The sequence below is a fragment of the Podarcis cretensis genome, assembly GCF_951804945.1.
Source record: "Podarcis cretensis genome assembly, chromosome: 2".
Lineage (NCBI taxonomy): Eukaryota > Metazoa > Chordata > Lepidosauria > Squamata > Lacertidae > Podarcis > Podarcis cretensis.
Genome location: NC_137171.1, coordinates 118,672,433 through 118,692,050, shown reverse-complemented (window position 1 = coordinate 118,692,050; position 19,618 = coordinate 118,672,433). Strand labels below are relative to the sequence as shown.

At 46.2% G+C, this 19,618-nt stretch overlaps 2 protein-coding genes across 2 annotated transcripts; both read left to right on the top strand.

Moving 5' to 3' along the window:
• Positions 1 to 3,357: 3,357 nt before the first annotated feature.
• On the top strand, positions 3,358 to 6,948 carry LOC307208511 (uncharacterized protein). Its single transcript, XM_079963151.1, has 3 exons — positions 3,358 to 3,429; positions 4,668 to 4,784; positions 5,055 to 6,948. The coding sequence occupies exons 1-3, from the start codon at positions 3,396 to 3,398 to the stop codon at positions 6,746 to 6,748; spliced, it is 1,845 nt and encodes a 614-aa protein (XP_079819277.1). The 5' UTR covers positions 3,358 to 3,395; the 3' UTR covers positions 6,749 to 6,948.
• A 3,707-nt stretch (positions 6,949 to 10,655) lies between these two features.
• On the top strand, positions 10,656 to 16,766 carry LOC307209780 (uncharacterized protein). The gene is made up of 4 exons (XM_079965154.1): positions 10,656 to 10,916; positions 13,182 to 13,278; positions 14,508 to 14,624; positions 14,895 to 16,766. Exons 1-4 carry the CDS (start codon positions 10,911 to 10,913, stop codon positions 16,652 to 16,654), a joined length of 1,980 nt encoding a protein of 659 aa, XP_079821280.1. The 5' UTR covers positions 10,656 to 10,910; the 3' UTR covers positions 16,655 to 16,766.
• Positions 16,767 to 19,618: the final 2,852 nt, after the last annotated feature.

The window sequence follows — 19,618 nt, the reverse complement described above, 5'->3', positions numbered from 1 at the left end:
AATTAAATGTACATTTTCCATTTTGCTGATAGTGTTCCTTTTACTGATATTTTTACCATTCTGCTTTGAGGTTAGTTTCTTGAATGGTCCAGTGGAGGACAACTTTCAGGAAACAAACGAATAAGATCTCCTCGGTTTTGAAAAGGGCCAAATTCTCCTCCTGACAACCTCGATGGGGCTTAAGGCAGTTTTACACTGGAAGGGAGTGTGGCTGCCCAGCATCTCCCTCTTTCGCCTCCTGCAAACTGAGAGGGGATTGCAGAGGCCAAAATCCTCTTATTTCTGTCCCCACTCCTGGAAGTGTGTTGGGTGAGCCTTAGCTGGAAGGCAGGACTCCCCTGCACCAGCCCAGCTGCATTTCTCCTCTCCCGCCTTTTCCCCAAGGGGCTCAGGGCGGCCTCTGCTGCTCTCCGCTTCCATCACAACAACCCTGTGAGGTGGGCCAGCTTGAGAGGCCGCCAGCAGCCACAGGTCGCTCCCTGATCAGTACTTTTGGTTTAGATGGAGACTCTTCATCTTAGGGTCACGGGTTCGAGTCCCACGTGAGGCAAAAGAGTGCTGCGTTGCCGGGGTTGGACTGGATGACCCTCTGGGTCCCTTCCAAGTCTAGAATCCAACCAAGTTGACATGCAAGTTGGTTTCCTCTTCTCATTCTTTTTGCTGGGCACCACTGCGACATGTTAGGCGGTATAGAGAGGTGTGCCAGGAGGTGAGTCAATAGAAAGGGAAAATAAAAATAAATGAGCACCCTTCCCCAGAGCCCCCCCAAAGGCACTATTCCCCCCCCTCACAGGGGGAACAGACTACAAATCCCAGAATCCTTTGCATCTGGGAAAAGGGGAGAAGCGAAAGGGCAGGACATCTGAAGAGGTCCCTGTTTCCTCTGGCCAGCCCCCATTTGTGTGGGTCTTTTGCAGGAGGCGTCCGGCCATCTCGATCTCTGGGGTGCAAAGAGGTTTTGCAGGGGAGGCTGAAGGTGGGAGCAGGAAGGAGTCATTGCTGGCAGAGGGGCCCTTCGGAAGCAGCTCTACACGGGTGAGAGGGCACCGTCTGAACCCTGCAACACGTGAATGCCGGGGAGGGGGGCGGGGCAGGAAAGGGCGGCGGGAAAGATGAGCCATTTTGGCTTTCCCCATTGCACAGGTAAGTTTGCACGTTGCGTCGGGGTGAAAGAGGAGGAAGGGGGGATTCTCGAGAGCAGAAGAAGGGATCTCTTTCACCTGTTTATTCTTCTTTGAAAGCTTTGAAATGAAATGAAAAAATGTAAAATTATGTAAAAGGCAATGGTAACCTGAGATAAATATGAATATGAAACGTAGTAATAGTAGATGATAAATATGCGCCAAGAATGGAGTGCCAAATGGTATTAATTTGTATAAACCGATAAAAATAACTGACAAAAAATGAAATGAAATGAAAGCTTGGTGGTAGATTGTGCATATTTTAAATTAAAAAAATCTGGACATTAAGAAAAATCAGATAACATTATAATCCCCTTTTTAAGAAAGAAAAAAGTTTGCAATTGGAGTACCCCCCTGAATATTTTAAAGTGTTCCCAAATGTCCTTTATATCCTGGGGGTGGGGTGTGTGGAAATCTCAGATCCTGGGGCCGAACGGGGGCCTAGCTGGACTCCTCATTCCCCCCCCCATGCCAGCCCCATCTCTCTAGGGTGCTTCAACCCTGCTCTAAGTCGGGTGCTTTTGCCTGGCTACAATATGCCATTGATTATTTCCCTGGCCTGCTTGGCTGGAGGGGTGTGTGCATGTAAACAGACCTCTGGTTTCTGTGTGGCTGCAATGTATCCCATGGGTTGTGTGTATTTTACTTCCTTGCATTCATACCCCACCGATCCTGTGAAGAACTCAAGGTAGTTTGCATGTTCCCCATCTCTCCATTTCTTCCCCACAACAACCCTATGAGGGAGGCCAGGCTGAGAGACAGTGACCGGCCCAAGATCACCCAGTGGGCTTCATGGTCAGGTGGGGATTCGAACCCCGAACTCCCAGGTCTCACCACAGAACTCTACACCTCATACAAATTCCTTTAAAATACAAACGTAACTAATTTCTCATGTCCGTTGACTTCCCATCCACCCTGCCATGGTGTTTTTTTGTTCCTTTACAAAGCTGCAATGTTACTTATATTATATCCATTCTGGACTTAACTGTTCAGGGTCCTGTACCTTTTTTATTATTATGAACTATAATTTCTTAAACTACAAATTCTCATCTGCTACTATACTCCAAATCCTGCGTACATGAACATAACCATGATGTTATTAGTTTTCAAAATATTTTCATTCTTCAGGAATCTCAGTTTCTCATTTTGTTCTCAAACTCTGGGTCCTCTTCAACCATCTCTTGCAACCCATGCAGCTGCCTTAAACTCGTGACACCAAGACGAGAACGGCCATAGCTGAAGAGCAGGATCCGTCCCTTCAAGGCAGAGCTTCCTGGGCTCAGCCACCATCATTTCCCGTGAACAGAATCAAGTTGCAGCCATCTATGGGGAAGAACAAATTGAGATGGCTAAACTGACCCCAAAAACCTCACTGCGGTCAACCCCAGGAAACAGCCATAGGTTAGGTTTACAAAAAGTAAAAAACACAACTCCCTGAAAGCTGACCTTTGTTTAAACAAACCCCAACGTTTTTGAGATTTATTTTTTTACAAATATGTAAAAAAACCCACAATTTTTTATCTCAGGTTTGTCAGTGCCAATGAAAACTAATATATGAATAGAGAAATAACCTACCCACGTGATGCTGAAACAAAAACCTTGCACTTCCAATATGTAAAATAATGAAAGTCTACTTGCCCCCCTTCTCCCCACCCCCAACATTATACTGCATGCAGCAGAGCTTTCCAAACTTTTCATGTTGGTGACACACTTTTTAGACATGCATAATTTTGCAATGCAGTAAATCAGTTTTGAATTGTTTTGCGATGCAGTAATTCAGTTTCCCTAGCAAACCAGAGGTTAAGCTAACCCTTTTCCAGCCCTGGGAGTAACATGAGGAGTGTTTAAACGACACACCTACACACTGCAGCCGACACACTAATGTGTCGCGACACACAGTTTGGAAAGCTCCGGTACAGAGCATTAAAATCGCACATTGATTATAAAGGATTGGAAGAAAGGACTTTTATGAGTTGAAAACGGAGACGATGTATGCACTTTTTTGGTAACCCAACAAAATCTTTAATAAAAACAAACAAAGAATGAAGTTGGAAGGATCCATGGGGAAGACCGAGATTCCCACTCTGCGCTTGCCACCAAAGGTGTTATTGAGGTGCTGCAGTTCTTGCTGAGGGCATTTTGTCATTACAGAGACCACAAAGCTTTGAGGAAGGGCCCTCCCTGCTGAACGTTGGCCGAAGAGCAAGGGAGGCCATGCTGGAGAATGAGAGGAACATGGCCTCTCTGGGTAAGGAGCCTCCTTCCTGGAGTCTGAAGCAGTCCTTCCGGGACATTTTCTTGTCACTCTTCTTTTGGGGTGGAGGGGTAGGTGGGGAGCAGGTTTGTTGCACGAGAGATGCAAATGTACTTTATTCCAAATGCCTTGCATTTTGATCCCAGCTTTTCCCCCTCCAAGGTGCTCCTGGGTCTCCCCCTCATTTAATCCCCACAACAAGCCCAGAACGGCCTGGGCCCCATATACCTAAGGAGCATCTTCATCCCATCATTTAGCCAGGACACTGAGGTCCAGCTCTGAGGGGCTTCTGCCGGTTCCCTCAACGTGAGAAGTGAAGCGATAAGGAACCAGGCAGAGGGCCTTCTTTGTAGTGGCACCCGCCCTGTGAATCACCCTCCCTTCATCCTAGCCGGGCACTTTAACCACTGCGCTGCACTCTAGCTGTGCAAAATGGCATGTGAGGGACTCCCACCAGCGTAACAGCAGAAGTCCGGAAGCGCCAACCAAGTTCTCTCCCTGGGGTCCTGGCAGTGCAGTCCCCACCCCAAATGCCTTTATTCCAAATGCCTTGCATTTTGATCCCACCTTTTCCCCCTCCAAGGACCTCAGTGTGGTTGCGCATGGGTCTCTCCCCGCCCCCAATTAATCCCCACAACAAACCCTAGACGGCCTTGGCCCACTATACCTGAAGAAGCGTCTCCAGCCCCATCGTTGAGCCTGGACACTGGGGCCCACCTCCTCCGAGGGTCTTCTGCCGGTTCCCTCACTGCAAGAAGCAAAGTTACAGGGAACCAGCCAAAGGCAGCCTTCTTAGTTGTGGCTCCCTCTCTTTGGAACGCCCTCCCACCAGATGTCAAGGAAATAAACAACTCTATCACCTTTAGAAGACGTTTGAATGCAGTCCCGTATCAGGAAGTTTTTAGGTTTGAGGGACTCCCGTCAGCATCGCAGCCACAGTCGGGAAGCCGCAACCATGCTCCTTCCCTGGGGTCCCTGGCAGTGCAGTCCCCACCCCCCACCCTGCAGACATCTTCAGCCGTCCTCCCTCCTCCCTCTGGCACAGAGCGAAGGACCACCTTACGCCACACAAACACCCAGCCCCCTAACCCAAGGTACTGTATAGTTACGGGTTATCCTTCTCCGGAAATGTTTGAGATGAGCGGTCATTGGGGATAGTTTGGACCATAAGGCCGAATGCTTCCTCACTTCTTCTTTCTCTTCTTCCTTCTTCTTCCTTCTTTCCCGCATAGCACTGCCGCTTTCCAAGACGAGCCTCGTCGCCAGCGCAGAGCAAGCGGAAGAGCCCAGGAAGCCACAATATCAGATCTCAGACGGAACAGGAGCTGCCATTTTGGACACCAGCTCAGGTGAGGCAGTTTGGGCGGGATGCAGAGTCCGGTGAGAGTTTCTCCTTTGCGAAGAAATGGCAAGAAAAATGTTCTCTGTTACTTCATTTTTAAAAAGCGCTTCCACTGGTTATACCTTATGCAGTGGGTGTTGTGGGCGGGGGGAGGGGGAGACGTGGTACGACCTCTGTCTCTCACGCATCATCTGCTCCAATGATTTCAGTCTGGATTCTGAAGCTACTTCTCTGCCATCTTCAAACCCTGATTCCTCTTTCTTCACTCTCTCAGCAGGAAGCTCAAGGAGGAAACACTTTTGCCCAGAGTGTGGCCGATGCTTTGCCTTCGGATTGGCTCTTGCCAGACACCAGAGAATCCACACAGGGGAGAAGATCCAGGAAAGCGCTGAGAGCGGGGAATGTTTTGGTCAGAGTTCAGAGCTTGTGAGCCATTTGGAAACCCCTATGTCTTTGGAGTTCAGGAAGGTTCTTGCTCATCAGCCCATCGTTCTGATCCACCGGAACGTCCATGCAGGAGGAGATAAGTCATATCGCTGCTTGGAGTGTGGGGAAGGTTTTTCCCGACTCTCAGATTTTGTGAAACATGAAAGAGGCCACACGGGAGAGAAACCCCACAAACACGGCAGGAGTAGGATCGGGTTCCCCAAGAGATCACAGCTTCATGGACACCATAAAGTCCACACAGGAGAGGAGCCCCACAAATGCAGTGTGTGTGGGTTATGCTTTTCTGTTAGGTCAAAACTTGTTACCCATCAGCGAACCCACACTGGAGAAAAACCCTATGAATGCCCAGAGTGTGGAAAATCATTTGCTCACAAGTCAGACCTTGTGGTCCATCAAAAGCTCCACACAGGAGAGAAGCCCTATGAGTGCTGGGAGTGCGGGAAATGTTTTCCTCAAAACGCACAGCTTTGGAGCCATCGGTTGGTTCACACAGGGGAGAAACGGTATAAATGCTTTGAATGTGGGAAAAAGTTTGCTTCCCGTTCCAGCCTTGTAACCCATCAGAAAACCCACACAGGAGAAAGGCCCCATAAGTGTCTGGAGTGTGGCAAATGTTTCCCCACAAAAGGAAGTCTCAGGCGACACCAGAGAATCCACACAGGAGAGAAACCCTATGAATGTAGAGAGTGTGGCAAATGTTTTCATGAGAAAGGTGAACTTCTGAGCCATCAGACTGTGCACACTGGGGAGAGGCCTCATAAATGTGTGGAGTGTGGGAAATGTTTTATTTCAGCATCACATCTTGCAATCCACCAGAGAATCCATACGGGAGAGAAACCCTACAAATGCATGGAATGTGGAAAATGCTTTTCCCAGAAACAACACCTCAAGCAGCATGAAAAAATCCACACTGGGCAGAAACCCTACAAATGCGTGGAGTGTGAAAAATGTTTTGCCAGCAATTCACACCTTCATGTACACCAGAGAATCCACACAGGAGTGAGACCATATGAATGTGGAGAGTGTGGGAAATGTTTTTCCACTTCATCACATCTTATTTCTCATAAAAGAGTCCACACAGGAGAAAAGCCATATAAATGTTTAGACTGTGGAATGTCATTTACTTTATCACATAGTCTTAGGGGGCACCAGAGAACCCACACAGGAGAGAAACCTTACAAGTGCTTGGAGTGTGGGAAATGTTTTTCAAGAAGAGACACCCTTGTGTCCCATCAGAGGATCCACATAGGAGAGAAACTCTATAAATGCTTGGAGTGTGATAAATCATTTCCTCAGAAGTCACCCCTTGTGATCCATCAGAGGATCCACACAGGAGAGAAACCCTATAAATGCTTGGAGTGTGAGAAATCATTTCATCAGAAGTCATACCTTGTGATTCACCAGAGGATCCACACAGGAGAGAAACCTTACAGGTGCTTGGAGTGTGGGAAATGTTTTTATCAGTCACAACATCTTCACAGACACCAGAAAGTCCACACAGGAGGAGAGCTTCCCAATGTGTAGAGTGTGGGAAATGTTGAAGGTGGAAACCTTCAAAGACTCCATGTGGAATAAAGAGCATATAAATGTTGGGAGTGTGGGGAATATTTTGATCAGTGGTCAGCCCTCGTGGCACACCAGAGTGTCCATCCCAAAAGGAGAACGGACAGACATTAGGAGTGTGGAATATGCTTTGTAAAGAAATGAATCTTTTATCAACATTGGTGACTTTTATCAACATTGGAGTGTGGGAAAAGATTTGCTCCTCATTTGGACCTTCAAAGGCACCAGAGAATCCACAATAAAGGGAAACCCATTAATGTTTCGAGTGTGGGAAATGTTTGGCCTGGAAGACGCAGGCAGGTGCTGCATCAGGGAGTCCACACAGGAGAGAAACCACACCAACGCTTTGAGTATGTGTAATGCCAGATAATTTCAGAAAGCGGTGTCTCCTGATCTCAATGTAATGGTAGCTTTAAATCCTTATATATTTATCTGTACATATAATGAGGACTTTTCCATAGATCTAATTGTACGATGAGGACTTGGCATCAACCAGAGGTCTAGACAGCTGGCCTGATAAGGAGTCAACTAGCAGACAGGCCTGTCTTGACCCTGCCATGGAACTGGAAATTAGACATTGATTTTGGCCCACCGCTGTGAACAGAGGGAGTAACTTTGCTCTGTGCCAATGGAGGAGATAAGGGAGAATGGCAACAGAACTTAACAAGCCTTCCTGCTATTAGATCATGCTTGGAAGCCTGTATATTAAGGGCTCAGCGACAGCAGCTCTGAGTCCCTCGTTCGAGTTCTGCCGGTGAATGTCAACGTTGGCCCTACTGAGGGAAGGGAAGGATCTCCTGCTCCCGGGGTCTCTGCTGCAAATGAGATGAACCACGAACTTTGCTTTTGCAGTTATCTCCATAATATCCTTTTGATCTTGTATCATAATTGTCGCTCATTAGTGAGTGTGGAACATAGATGTTAGACTGCTAGAATAATATTTAGAATATACTGGACCCCATTACCTTTGTTTTAAAAAGGGCTGTCTCAGGTATCTAACTGTTGGAGATGCACTAGGGATAATGCTTCTCTAAAACGTATGTTTTTTCATTGTCCTATAACTGAAACTGTCATAACCTTACATTTACTGAGAAAAATATCCTCTTGAATTATATACCCAGCACACATGGAACCTTACAAAAGGACTATACAAGTGGACTCTCCGTGCCCTGACCGCAGCAAAAGGACTGATAGTGATGAATTGGAAAAATAAAAATGCGGCTCCCTTCTACGATTGGATTGGAAAGTTATACAAACTCGCAACATATAAACAACTTGCATATAAATGCAGACTTGCCATGGACAAGTTCAATGACACTTTGGATCCGTTTTTACAAATATTGTAATAGGTTAAGGTCTGGTGAAGTACAATAGCAACCTTGTAAAATATAGTTTGGGTTTTTCCACCTCCCCCCCTTTATTTCCCCCTCTTAGACAGTTTCTGTTTCTTTTTCTCTCTCTCTTATTTACTTCTCACCATGTTTAGTGCATGTATCATTTTGTACTTTTTCAACATTCAGTAAAGATTATTTTTTTAAAAAAGTTAAGACTGCTTATTTTCCTTCTCTTTGCTTAAATTAATAAAAACTTCTTCCTGTTCCTTCTTCGCCACCAAAGAGTACATTGAGGTGGAGAATTCAAAAATGTTTTAAGCCATGAGCAAAATATTCCCTTCACTCCTTCCCTCTGAAACATAACATTTTTTTATCATGGAAGACAAAAAGCCTCCCAAAAATCCTTGGAATGTGAAAAATCCTACTTCCTCCCCCCTTAAATTTTTTTCATTTATTGATAATCAAAGTAGTGCATACAAAAAACTCCAAGTCAGAAAAACACTCTCAGGGAATTCAGCCTGATGCAATCTCACTTTATGCAAGTTTAGCAGGAGACCCCCCCCCTTCATTACACACACACCTCCCACCTTCCCCGGCCTGGAGATGCCCCTTCTAGAGGGGCATCCCCTAAAAGAAGAAAAGAAAGCCATCCGTAAATAAGGAAGCGCTAGAACCCCTTATTTTCTTGAATTCTCCCTTAACATTCCACCTCGCCCTATCTTTATTCTGAGTAGACCGGCCGCCTGAACTCTAGGTCAATCGGCTGCCGCTTCAGCCAATCAGCGTTACCGAACAGTGCCCCTTGTGGCGGCCACGCAGGTACTGCAGGCAGCGGGCGCTCGCTTTCTCCGTCTTTGACAGCTCTCAATACAAAGTTTCCGAGTTCAATTGACCGTGACTGATTTAATCAAAATGTTGCAAGCCGCTTCCGGAAAGGCGAAAGTACTTTGAACTTCAAGGACAGTATTCTTCATAAATTCACCAAAAATCAACCGTACATCGGATTTTCACCGGACCACTTTTCTTTTGCTTCATATTACAAGGGCTATCAAAGGGGGGTGGTCTGATACTAGTCAGCCATAATCCCTTGACCGAGCAGGCACGTACTCTGCGACCCTTCCCAGTTGGCATGACAACCTTGATAGTCATCTTGATGGGCTGAGACGAAAGACTATCAAGGACACAACAAACTGCATACGTTAGTGTATTCCGCACAGACTCTGACAAAAGGACCGTGGCTGGATTCCCCTCAGGGGGCAGGAAACTGCGCCTTACCCTTTGTCTCCTGTGAATGACTCATGTGGGGGAAGAAAGGGGGCTCTGGCCAGGTGTCATGGTACTCAGATTACCTGCGCAGCCCCTCCTCGACCCCTCCTATTTTTAATGTAGTCATGATGTAAATATTATGTTTTTCTAGGAGCTGATAAAAGTTGGGGTCTTCTTTTGTTCTGGGCTTCCATCTTGTTCCACCTTGTGGCAGGTGGGAGTCCTGTCGCGACAGTCTTTTCAATAAAGACCAAGTCTACAGGCTGCTGATTTGCTTCAAAGTTGCTCTGCTTGGTGTCTTGATTTTGTCCAAGGGAGCCCTCGGTTTTTCCGGTAACACAAGATAAGTAAGAAGAACAAAACAAAAAATTAAAGGAAGGGAAGAAAAAACTAAAGAGTAAGACTACTAACATACTAAGTACGTTGAAGTTTGTATTTCAAAGCATCATAAATTAAATGTACATTTTCCATTTTGCTGATAGTGTTCCTTTTACTGATATTTTTACCATTCTGCTTTGAGGTTAGTTTCTTGAATGGTCCAGTGGAGGACAACTTTCAGGAAACAAACGAATAAGATCTCCTCGGTTTTGAAAAGGGCCAAATTCTCCTCCTGACAACCTCGATGGGGCTTAAGGCAGTTTTACACTGGAAGGGAGTGTGGCTGCCCAGCATCTCCCTCTTTCGCCTCCTGCAAACTGAGAGGGGATTGCAGAGGCCAAAATCCTCTTATTTCTGTCCCCGCTCCTGGAAGTGTGTTGGGTGAGCCTTAGCTGGAAGGCAGGACCCCCCTGCACCAGCCCAGCTGCATTTCTCCTCTCCCGCCTTTTCCCCAAGGGGCTCAGGGCGGCCTCTGCTGCTCTCCGCTTCCATCACAACAACCCTGTGAGGTGGGCCAGCTTGAGAGGCCGCCAGCAGCCACAGGTCGCTCCCTGATCAGTACTTTTGGTTTAGATGGGGACTCTTCATCTTAGGGTCACGGGTTCGAGTCCCACGTGAGGCAAAAGAGTGCTGCGTTGCCGGGGTTGGACTGGATGACCCTCGGGGTCCCTTCCAAGTCTAGAATCCAACCAAGTTGACATGCAAGTTGGTTTCCTCTTCTCATTCTTTTTGCTGGGCACCACTGCGACATGTTAGGCGGTACAGAGAGGTGTGCCAGGAGGTGAGTCAATAGAAAGGAAAAATAAAAATAAAGGAGCACCCTTCCCCAGAGCCCCCCCCCCAAAGGCACTATTCCCCCCCCTCACAGGGGGAACAGACTACAAATCCCAGAATCCTTTGCATCTGGGAAAAGGGGAGAAGCGAAAGGGCAGGACATCTGAAGAGGTCCCTGTTTCCTCTGGCCAGCCCCCATTTGTGTGGGTCTTTTGCAGGAGGCGTCCGGCCATCGCGACCTCTGGGGTGCAAAGAGGTTTTGCAGGGGAGGCTGAAGGTGGGAGCAGGAAGGAGTCATTGCTGGCAGAGGGGCCCTTCGGAAGCAGCTCTACACGGGTGAGAGGGCACCGTCTGAACCCTGCAACACGTGAATGCCGGTGAGCGGGGCGGGGCAGGAAAGGGCGGCGGGAAAGATGAGCCATTTTGGCTTTCCCCATTGCACAGGTAAGTTTGCACGTTGCATCGGGGTGAAAGAGGAGGAAGGGGGGATTCTCGAGAGCAGAAGAAGGGATCTCTTTCACCTGTTTATTCTTCTTTGAAAGCTTTGAAATGAAATGAAAAAATGTAAAATGATGTAAAAGGCAATGGTAACCTGAGATAAATATGAATATGAAACGTAGTAATAGTAGATGATAAATATGCGCCAATAATGGAGTGCCAAATGGTATTAATTTGTATAAAGCCTATAAAAATAACTGACAAAAAATGAAATGAAATGAAATGAAAGCTTGGTGGTAGATTGTGCATATTTTTAATTAAAAAAATCTGGACATTAAGAAAAATCAGATAACATTATAATCCCCTTTTTAAGAAAGAAAAAAGTTTGCAATTGGAGTACCCCCCTGAATATTTTAAAGTGTTCCCAAATGTCCTTTATATCCTGGGGGTGGGGTGTGTGGAAATCTCAGATCCTGAGGCCAAGCGGGGGTCTAGCTAGACTCCTCATTCCCCCCCCCCCCATGCCAGCCCCATCTCTCTAGGGTGCTTCAACCCTGCTCTAAGTCGGGTGCTTTTGCCTGGCTACAATATGCCATTGATTATTCCCCTGGCCTGCTTGGCTGGAGGGGTGTGTGCATGTAAACAGACCTCTGGTTTCTGTGTGGCTGCAATGTATCCCATGGGTTGTGTGTATTTTACTTCCTTGCATTCATACCCCACCGATCCTGTGAAGAACTCAAGGTAGTTTGCATGTTCCCCATCTCTCCATTTCTTCCCCACAACAACCCTATGAGGGAGGCCAGGCTGAGAGACAGTGACCGGCCCAAGATCACCCAGTGGGCTTCATGGTCAGGTGGGGATTCGAACCCCGAACTCCCAGGTCTCAGCACAGAACTCTACACCTCATACAAATTCCTTTAAAATACAAGCGTAACTAATTTCTCATGTCCGTTGACTTCCCATCCACCCTGCCATGGTGTTTTTTTATTCCTTTACAAAGCTGCAATGTTACTTATATTATATCCATTCTGGACTTAACTGTTCAGGGTCCTGTACCTTTTTTATTATTATGAACTATAATTTCTTAAACTACAAATTCTCATCTGCTACTATACTCCAAATCCTGCGTACATGAACATAACCATGATGTTATTAGTTTTCAAAATATTTTCATTCTTCAGGAATCTCAGTTTCTCATTTTGTTCTCAAACTCTGGGTCCTCTTCAACCATCTCTTGCAACCCATGCAGCTGCCTTAAACTCGTGACACCAAGACGAGAACGGCCATAGCTGAAGAGCAGGATCCGTCCCTTCAAGGCAGAGCTTCCTGGGCTCAGTCACCATCATTTCCCGTGAACAGAATCAAGTTGCAGCCATCTATGGGGAAGAACAAATTGAGATGGCTAAACTGACCCCAAAAACCTCACTGCGGTCAACCCCAGGAAACAGCCATAGGTTAGGTTTACAAAAAGTAAAAAACACAACTCCCTGAAAGCTGACCTTTTTTTAAACAAACCCCAATGTTTTTGAGATTTATTTTTTTACAAATATGTAAAAAAAACCACAATTTTTTATCTCAGGTTTGTCAGTGCCAATGAAAACTAATATATGAATAGAGAAATAACCTACCCACGTGATGCTGAAAAAAAAACCTTGCACTTCCAATATGTAAAATAATGAAAGTCTACTTGCCCCCCTTCTCCCCACCCCCAACATTATACTGCATGCAGCAGAGCTTTCCAAACTTTTCATGTTGGTGACACACTTTTTAGACATGCATAATTTTGCAATGCAGTAAATCAGTTTTGAATTGTTTTGCGATGCAGTAATTCAGTTTCCCTAGCAAACCAGAGGTTAAGCTAACCCTTTTCCAGCCCTGGGAGTAACATGAGGAGTGTTTAAACGACACACCTACACACTGCAGCCGACACACTAATGTGTCGCGACACACAGTTTGGAAAGCTCCGGTACAGAGCATTAAAATCTCACATTGATTATAAAGGATTGGAAGAAAGGACTTTTATGAGTTGAAAACGGAGACGATGTATGCACTTTTTTGGTAACCCAACAAAATCTTTAATAAAAACAAACAAAGAATGAAGTTGGAAGGATCCATGGGGAAGACCGAGATTCCCACTCTGCGCTTGCCACCAAAGGTGTTATTGAGGTGCTGCAGTTCTTGCTGAGGGCATTTTGTCATTACAGAGACCACAAAGCTTTGAGGAAGGGCCCTCCCTGCTGAACGTTGGCCGAAGAGCAAGGGAGGCCATGCTGGAGAATGAGAGGAACATGGCCTCTCTGGGTAAGGAGCCTCCTTCCTGGAGTCTGAAGCAGTCCTTCCGGGACATTTTCTTGTCACTCTTCTTTTGGGGTGGAGGGGTAGGTGGGGAGCAGGTTTGTTGCACGAGAGATGCAAATGTACTTTATTCCAAATGCCTTGCATTTTGATCCCAGCTTTTCCCCCTCCAAGGTGCTCCTGGGTCTCCCCCTCATTTAATCCCCACAACAAGCCCAGAACGGCCTGGGCCCCATATACCTAAGGAGCATCTTCATCCCATCATTTAGCCAGGACACTGAGGTCCAGCTCTGAGGGGCTTCTGCCGGTTCCCTCAACGTGAGAAGTGAAGCGATAAGGAACCAGGCAGAGGGCCTTCTTTGTAGTGGCACCCGCCCTGTGAATCACCCTCCCTTCATCCTAGCCGGGCACTTTAACCACTGCGCTGCACTCTAGCTGTGCAAAATGGCATGTGAGGGACTCCCACCAGCGTAACAGCAGAAGTCCGGAAGCGCCAACCAAGTTCTCTCCCTGGGGTCCTGGCAGTGCAGTCCCCACCCCAAATGCCTTTATTCCAAATGCCTTGCATTTTTCTCCCACCTTTTCCCCCTCCAAGAAGCTCAGTGTGGTTGCGCATGGGTCTCTCCCCGCCCCCAATTAATCCCCACAACAAACCCTAGACGGCCTTGGCCCACTATACCTGAAGAAGCGTCTCCAGCCCCATCGTTGAGCCTGGACACTGGGGCCCACCTCCTCCGAGGGTCTTCTGCCGGTTCCCTCACTGCAAGAAGCAAAGTTACAGGGAACCAGCCAAAGGCAGCCTTCTTAGTTGTGGCTCCCTCTCTTTGGAACGCCCTCCCACCAGATGTCAAGGAAATAAACAACTATATCACCTTTAGAAGACGTTTGAATGCAGTCCCGTATCAGGAAGTTTTTAGGTTTGAGGGACTCCCGTCAGCATCGCAGCCACAGTCGGGAAGCCGCAACCATGTTCCTTCCCTGGGGTCCCTGGCAGTGCAGTTCCCACCCCCCACCCTGCAGACATCTTCAGCCGTCCTCCCTCCTCCCTCTGGCACAGAGCGAAGGACCACCTTATGCCACACAAACACCCAGCCCCCTAACCCAAGGTACTGTATAGTTACGGGTTATCCTTCTCCGGAAATGTTTGAGATGAGCGGTCATTGGGGATAGTTTGGACCATAAGGCCGAATGCTTCCTCACTTCTTCTTCCTTCTTCTTCCTTCTTTCCCGCATAGCACTGCCGCTTTCCAAGACGAGCCTCGTCGCCAGCGCAGAGCAAGCGGAAGAGCCCAGGAAGCCACAATATCAGATCTCAGACGGAACCGGGGCTGCCATTTTGGACACCAGCTCAGGTGAGGCAGTTTGGGCGGGATGCAGAGTCCGTTGAGAGTTTCTCCTTTGCGAAGAAATGGCAAGAAAAATGTTCTCTGTTACTTCATTTTTAAAAAGCGCTTCCACTGGTTATACCTTATGCAGTGGGTGTTGTGGGCAGGGGGAGGAGGAGACGTGGTACGACCTCCGTCTCTCACGCATCATCTGCTCCAATGATTTCAGTCTGGATTCTGAAGCTACTTCTCTGCCATCTTCAAACCCTGATTTCGCTTTCTTCACTCTCTCAACAGGAAGCTCAAGGAGGAAACACTTTTGCCCAGAGTGTGGCCAATGCTTTGCCTTCGGATTGGCTCTTGCCAGACACCAGAGAATCCACACAGGGGAGAAGATCCAGGAAAGCTCTGAGAGCGGGGAATGTTTTGGTCAGAGTTCAGAGCTTGTGAGCCATTTGGAAACCCCTATGTCTTTGGAGTTCAAGAAGGTTCTTGCTCATCAGCCCATCGTTCTGATCCACCGGAATGTCCATGCAGGAGGAGATAAGCCATATCGCTGCTTGGAGTGTGGGGAAGGTTTTTCCCAACTCTCAGATTTTGTGAAACATGAAAGAGGCCATACAGGAGAGAAACCCCACAAATATGGCAAGAGTAGGATCAGGTTCCCCAAGAGATTACAGCTTCATGGACACCATAAAGTCCACACAGGAGAGAAGCCCCACAAATGCAGTGTGTGTGGGTTATGCTTTTCTGTTAGGTCAAAACTTGTTACCCATCAGCAAACCCACACTGGAGAAAAACCCTATGAATGCCCAGAGTGTGGGAAATCATTTGCTCACAAGTCAGGCCTTGTGGTCCATCAGAGACTCCACACAGGAGAGAAGCCCTATGAGTGCTGGGAGTGCGGGAAATGTTTTCCTCAAAACGCACAGCTTTGGAGCCATCGGTTGGTTCACACAGGGGAGAAACGGTATAAATGCTTTGAATGTGGGAAAAAGTTTACTTCCCGTTCCAGCCTTGCAACCCATCAGAAAACCCACACAGGAGAAAGGCCCCATAAGTGTCTGGAGTGTGGCAAATGTTTCCCCACAAAAGGAAGTCTCAGGCGACACCAGAGAATCCACACAGGAGAGAAACCCTATGAATGTAGAGAGTGTGGCAAATGTTTTCATGAGAAAGGTGAACTTCTGAGCCATCAGACTGTGCACACTGGGGAGAGGCCTCATAAATGTGTGGAGTGTGGGAAATGTTTTATTTCAGCATCACATCTTGCAATCCACCAGAGAATCCATACGGGAGAGAAACCCTACAAATGCATGGAATGTGGAAAATGCTTTTCCCAGAAACAACACCTCAAGCAGCATGAAAAAATCCACACTGGGGAGAAACCCTACAAATGCATGGAGTGTGGAAAATGTTTTGCCAGCAATTCACACCTTCATGTACACCAGAGAATCCACACAGGAGTGAGACCATATGAATGTGGAGAGTGTGGGAAATGTTTTTCCACTTCATCACATCTTATTTCTCATAAAAGAGTCCACACAGGAGAAAAGCCATATAAATGTTTAGACTGTGGAATGTCATTTACTTTTGCACAAAGCCTTAGGGGGCACCAGAGAACCCACACAGGAGAGAAACCTTACAAGTGCTTGGAGTGTGGGAAATGTTTTTCAAGAAGAGACACCCTTGTGTCCCATCAGAGGATCCACACAGGACAGAAACCCTATAAATGCTTGGAGTGTGAAATATACTTTGCTATAAAATCAGAGCTTAACATGCATCAAAGGATACACACAGGAGAAGAACCTTACAAGTGCTTGGAGTGTGGGAAATGTTTTCGTCAGAAAGGGAATCTTTTGAAACACCAGAGAACCCACACAGGAGAAAAACCCTACAAATGCATGGAGTGTGGGAAATGTTTTTCTTTGTCATCACATGTTCGCACACACCAGAAAGTCCACACAGGAGAGAGGCCTTACCAATGTGTAGAGTGTGGGAAATGGTTTTCACAGAGTGGGAACCTTAGAAAACACCAGAGACTCCACATGGAATAGAAAGCATATAAATGTTGGGAGTGTGGGGAATGCTTTGTAAAGAAATGAATCTTTTATCAACACTGGAAACTCCACGAAGGAAATACAATGCAAGTGTCTGGAGTGTGGGAAATGATTTGCTGCTCATTTGGACCTTCAAAGGCACCAGAGAATCCAAAAAAATGGGAAACCCATTAATGTTTTGAGTGTGGGCAATGTTTGGCCTGGAAGGGCTAGGCTGGTGCTGCCTCAGGGAGTCCACACAGGAGAGAAACCACACCAAAGCTCTGAGTATGTGTATTGCCAGATATTTTTAGAAGGTGGTATCTCCTGATCTTGATGTAATTTTTGCTTTAAATCCTTTTAACTCTATCTGTACATATAACGAGGGCTTCCCCATGAATTTATCTGTATAATATATGTAACAAGGACTGAGAGATTGTGGGGGGGGGAGGGGGGCTCATTTAATCTCAATGTAAACAAGTGTTACAGTGACAATAAAGTATTTCTATATGATGAGAACTTGGCATCAACCAGAGATCTAGACAGCTGACCTGATAAGGCGTCAACTAGCAGACTGGCCTGTCTTGACCAAGCCATGGAACTGGAAATTAGATATAGACTTTGGCTCACCGCTAGGAAAAGAGAGAGTAACTTTGCTCTGTGCCAACCACAGAGATGAGGGAGAATGGCAACAGAACTTAAAGAGCCCTCCTGCTATTAGATCGTGTTTAAAAGCCTCTATATAAGGGCTCAGCGACAGCAGCTCTCTAAGTCCCTCGTTCGAGTTCTGCCGGTGAATGTCAACATTGGCCCTATTGAGGGAAGGGAAGGATCTCCTGCTCAAGGGGTCTACACCAAATGAGATGAACCATGAACTTCGCTTTTGCAGTTATCTCCATAATATCCTTTTGATCTTGTATCATAATTGTCACTCATTAGTGAGTGTGGAACATAGATGTTAGACTGCTAGAATAATAATTAGAATAAAATGGACCCCATTACCTTTGTTTTAAAAAGGGCTGTCTCAGGTATCTAACTGTTGGAGATGCACTTGGGATAATGCTTCTCTAAAACGTATGTTTTTTCATTGTCCTATAACTGAAACTGTCATAACCTTACATTTACTGAGAAAAATATCCTCTTGAATTATATACCCAGCACACATGGAACCTTACAAAAGGACTATACAAGTGGACTCTCCGTGCCCTGACCGCAGCAAAAGGACTGATAGTGATGAATTGGAAAAATAAAAATGCGGCTCCCTTCTACGATTGGATTGGAAAGTTATACAAACTCGCAACATATAAATGACTTGCATATAAATGCAGACTTGCCATGGACAAGTTCAATGACACTTTGGATCCGTTTTTACAAATATTGTAATAGGTTAAGGTCTGGTGAAGTACAATAGCAACCTTGTAAAATATAGTTTGGGGTTTTTCCACCTCTCCCCCCTTTATTTCCCCCTCTTACACAGTTTCTGTTTCTTTTTCTCTCTCTCTTATTTACTTCTCACAATGTTTAGTTCAAGTATAATTAAGTACTTTTTGAACTTTCAATAAAGATTTTTTTTTTTTAAAAGAAAAAAGTTAGACTGCTTATTTGGCTTCTCTTGCTTTGCTTAAATTACCGTATTTTTCGCTCTATAACACGCACCTGACCATAACACGCACATCGTTTTTAGAGGAGGAAAACAAGGGGAAAAACATTCTGAATGAAACAGTGGATGTATCATTTTTGGGCTTCATGCTGTGGCCACAGACATATGATCTGATGGTGAATTTGGGGTGACCCAATGCAAAAATCCTGAGAATACCTGTGGATCCATGCTTTGTAACCACGTTTTTGCACCATTGCAGCCCCAGGCAACAGTGGTTGTGTGATTTTTTTGGTGCAGGCTGTAGCCATGGACATGCTATGTGATCTGATGGTGAATTTGGGGTGACCCAATGCAAAGATCCTGAGGATCCATGTGGATCCATGCTTTTTAACCACGTTTTTGCACCATTGCAGCCCCAGGCAACAGTGGGTGCGTGATTTTGGGGGGGCAGGCTGTAGCCATGGACATGCTATGTGATCTGATGGTGAATTTGGGGTGACCCAATGCAAAGATCCTGAGGATCCATGTGGATCTATGCTTTGTAACCACATTTTAAGTGGGGAGCGAAGGAAAAACAAAGAAGGGGCATGAGAGGGGTGTGCAGAGAAGCAGCTGGCTAAGAATGCAGGAGAGGGATTTAACGGAGGGAGGAAAGAAAGGCAAAAGTTTTTCCCCCACCCAAGCCAGCCATCTCTCTCTCTCTCTCTCTCTCCCTCCCCCTCTCTCTCCCCCCCTCTCTCTCTCCCTCAGCAGCACCGGAGCACAGAGAGGAATTCCCCTCTGCTTGCCTGGAGGGGAGGGGCTTTCCCTGCTCTTTGTTCCGTTTGAGCAAAGACAGCAAGGAAACAGAGGTGGGTGGGCAGTAAGACCCTGAGGCAGAATGCAGGAAAGCAGCCGCTTCCTCTTTTCAAGTTTCCCTTCTAGGAGACCCGCGATTTGATTTTTGCCTGCTTTTTCGGCTCCAGGGACCACACATTCGCTCTATAACACGCACAGACATTTCCCCTTCCTTTTTAGGAGAAAAAATCTGCGTGTTATAGAGGGAAAAATACGGTAATAAAAGCTTTCTTCCAAATAGTACATTGAGGTAGAGAATTCAAAAAAATGTGTTTTAAGCCATGAGCAAAATATTTTCGTCACTCTTCACCTCTGAAACATCTTATCTATAGTCATGAAGTATGTGAAAATTCCTACGTCCCCATTTAAAATATTTTATTTATTGAAAATCAAAGCAGTGCATACAAAAAACTCCAAGTCAGAAAAACACGTGTCAGCCTGATGCAATCTCACTTTATGCAAGTTAAGTATGAAAAACAAAACAAAAAATTAAAGGAAGGGAAGAAAAAATTAATGAGTAAGACTACTAGCAGCCCAGGGAAAAG

Excerpts from the sequence above, each read along its gene's own strand:
- LOC307208511 (XM_079963151.1), top strand. The coding sequence starts at position 3,396 with ATGCTGGAGAATGAGAGGAACATGGCCTCTCTGG. Across the intron at positions 3,430-4,667 it reads GAGGAACATGGCCTCTCTGG|CACTGCCGCTTTCCAAGACG; the intron begins GTAAGGAGCCTC and ends TTTCCCGCATAG. Across the intron at positions 4,785-5,054 it reads CATTTTGGACACCAGCTCAG|GAAGCTCAAGGAGGAAACAC; the intron begins GTGAGGCAGTTT and ends CTCTCTCAGCAG.
- LOC307209780 (XM_079965154.1), top strand. Across the intron at positions 13,279-14,507 it reads GAGGAACATGGCCTCTCTGG|CACTGCCGCTTTCCAAGACG; the intron begins GTAAGGAGCCTC and ends TTTCCCGCATAG. Across the intron at positions 14,625-14,894 it reads CATTTTGGACACCAGCTCAG|GAAGCTCAAGGAGGAAACAC; the intron begins GTGAGGCAGTTT and ends CTCTCTCAACAG.